Genomic DNA, 3,194 nt, shown 5'->3' with positions numbered 1-3,194 from the left:
TAACTATGTTAAATAACAAGAATTAACTATATATGAAATGTCCAGAATAGACAAGTCTAGGTACAGAAAGTAGACTCATGGTTGCCAAAGATGGGTGGAGGGGTGGGCAGGAAATGGGGAATACCTGCTGATGAATATGGGGTTTCTTTTGTGAGGTGATGAAAATCTTCTGAATTACACATGGTGATAGTTACACACCTCTGTGAGTATACTAAAAACTATTAAATTATAAACTTTAAAATGATGCCTGGGCACAGTGACTCACACTTGTAATCCTAGCACTTTAGGAAACCAAGGCAGTGGATCATTTGAGCCCAGGAGATTGAGACCAGCTGGGCAACATGGCGAAACCCCATCTCTATAAAAAATTAGCCAGGTATGGTGGCATGCGCCTGTAGTTCCAGCTGCTCAGGAGGCTGAGGTGGGAGGATCACTTGAGCCTGGGAGGTTGAGGCTACAGTGAGCTTTGATTGTGCTACTACACTCCAGCCTGGGCAACAGAAGAAGTTGTCATAGCACCAGGTATATAGTAGGTGTTTAATAGTTACTTTGAATTGAATTTATTGTATGCTTAAATAACTGTTTTGAATCTTTTTTGGTTTTAGATCTGCTGATTTGGGTCCTACTTTAATGACAAGACCTGGACAACCAGCACTTACCAGAGTGCCCCCACCTATTCTTCCAAGGCCATCACAGCAGACAGGAAGTAGCAGTGTGAACACTTTTAGACCTGCTTACAGTTCATTTTCTTCTGGATATGGTGCCTATGGAAATTCATTTTATGGAAGCTATAGTCCTTATAGTTACGGATATAATGGGCTGGGCTACAACCGCCTCCGTGTAGATGATCTTCCACCCAGTAGATTTGTTCAGCAAGCTGAAGAAAGCAGCAGGGGTGCATTTCAGTCCATTGAAAGTATTGTGCATGCATTTGCCTCTGTCAGTATGATGATGGATGCTACCTTTTCAGCTGTCTATAACAGTTTCAGGGCTGTATTGGATGTAGCAAATCACTTTTCCCGATTGAAAATACACTTTACAAAAGTGTTTTCAGCTTTTGCATTAGTTAGGACTATACGGTATCTTTACAGAAGGTTACAGCGGATGTTAGGTTTAAGAAGAGGCTCTGAGAATGAAGACCTCTGGGCGGAAAGTGAAGGAACTGTGGCATGCCTTGGTGCTGAGGACCGAGCAGCTACCTCAGCAAAATCATGGCCAATATTCTTGTTCTTTGCTGTTATCCTTGGTGGTCCTTACCTCATTTGGAAACTATTGTCTACTCATAGTGATGAAGTAACAGGTAAGAGAACTGTAAGGGAACAGGTTCAGATACCATATAACAATCTCAAATTTCAAGAATATATTTGTTAGTTTTCTTTATATTCGTTTGTATTTACTGTTTCTGTCTAGTTCTATTTTCATTTAAGAGCTTCAAAACTGGCAGAGGAATATGTAGCAAAAATAGATTTGCTAATTAATTTATTGTTAGTTAGTTTAACAGTGCACATTACCTTACTGTTTACAAGGTACTGAAATTGGTGCTGTGGAGGATACAAAGATACATAGGGCATAATTCCTATCTTTCTAAAATTTGTTGGAAGGGAGGTGGTTTAAGACACATACACAGGTAATTGTAATGAGGCAGAAAATGTGATAAGAAATAACAACAACTGGGGAGAGACATAAGATTTCTTGAACCCTTTTTTAAGATGCAAGACACTGTGCTAGGTATTTTGTGTGTTTTATCTCATTTATTTCAACAACCCAAGCAGATAGGAATTATCCTCATTTTGCAAGTGATAAAACTGAAATCCAGAGAACTCACTTACCCCAGGGTCACATCTTTAATAAGGCAGAACTATAAACAAAACCAGGACTGGTTGATGAATGTTATGCTATATTCTCTCAACTAGTAGAGAGTATTAGCTAACTTTCGAAAAGGGAAGCTAACATTTTTGACTGTGGTATCCAGGAAGAAATGGTATCTAAGTTAGATTTTTGAAAGCTAGGCAACCTTTCATCAGTTAGATAAAGAAACAAAAACTGTCAAGCTGATAGACCAGCTTGAACAAAAGTATATAGGCAGAAAATATGAGATTTGTTTAGCAGTTGTCCTATAGTATTGCATTGGATAGTAAGAAATAATGCTGAGAAATTAGGTTGAAAGCTAATAGTAGAAGCTCTTAATTGACATTATGAGACTTAATCTTTAGGTAAGGAATGGATGGTTTTTTGGTAGTTTATGTTTGTTTTTATTTTTAAGCAGATTGTGACATACATGTAAACAATAAGTCAGTCTGAAGTGTTTAAGATAAATGAGTAGAAGTCAAAGCAGGTTGTAATTAGATGGTAAAGTGCATAAAGGATTTGGATTGTGTTCACCTTTTATTCCTACTGTCTAACCTGCTTGGCACATAGAAGGTACTTAATATTTATTAAATTGGGGACATCAGTTATGATACTTTTGTATTAGACTGTTTGAGAGATAATGAAGACCCAAAATAGAGTGTGTGAGAAGCAGGATTCATATAATAGATTCAGTGGATGTAGTTACTGACTAAATGAGATATATAAAGGCAAAGTAGAAATCAAAATGCCCTAGACCTTTAAATTTGGGTTATTAGAGGGATAATGTTTTATTCATTGACTCAATACATATTTGTTGGGTGCCAACTACATACCAAAGAATTCTCAGAGCTAGGGATATAACAATGAATAAAATATATTTTAAAAATCTCTGCCTTTGTGGCAATCTAATAGGGAGAAACAGTAAATAAATAAGTAAAATATATAGTAAGCCAGAAGGTAAGTGCTATAGGGGAAAAAACAAAACAGGGAAGAATGTTGGGAGTGTCAGGAGTACAGGAGTAGAAACAGGGATTGCAGTGCTACATATAGTCAGGGAATGCCTCCTTGAAGGAATTAAGGGAATAAGTCCTACAGCTCTTTGAAGGAAGAGTGTTTTGAGGCATACGGAACAGCAAAAGTGCAGAGGTATTTAAGTGGCATGTCATGGGAACAGGAAGGAGGCAAGTGTGATTGGAGCAAAGTGTTAGTGGCAGGAAATGAAGGGAGTAGATGGTATAAGTTGTAGACATGTGTAAGAACATTGGCCTTTATTCAAAAATGGGAAACCGCTGGAGATTTGTGAGTAAAGGAGTAATATGACCTGACTTAGTTTTTTTTTTTTTTTT

General features: G+C 37.5%; 1 protein-coding gene across 1 annotated transcript in view; it reads left to right on the top strand.

Moving 5' to 3' along the window:
• Positions 1-3,194, top strand: part of PEX13 (peroxisomal biogenesis factor 13) — a 56,883-nt gene that overhangs the window by 20,348 nt on the left and 33,341 nt on the right. Inside the window, exon 2 of the mRNA XM_011987326.1 lies at positions 606-1,300. Coding sequence (XP_011842716.1) covers positions 606-1,300 — 695 coding nt within the window. The remainder of the gene's footprint in view (positions 1-605; positions 1,301-3,194) is intronic.

The sequence above is a fragment of the Mandrillus leucophaeus genome, unplaced genomic scaffold, assembly GCF_000951045.1.
Source record: "Mandrillus leucophaeus isolate KB7577 unplaced genomic scaffold, Mleu.le_1.0 Scaffold307, whole genome shotgun sequence".
In the NCBI taxonomy this organism is placed as follows: Eukaryota; Metazoa; Chordata; class Mammalia; order Primates; family Cercopithecidae; genus Mandrillus; species Mandrillus leucophaeus.
Note: the sequence above shows the minus strand (reverse complement) of the source record. Positions and strands in the feature narration are given on the sequence as shown.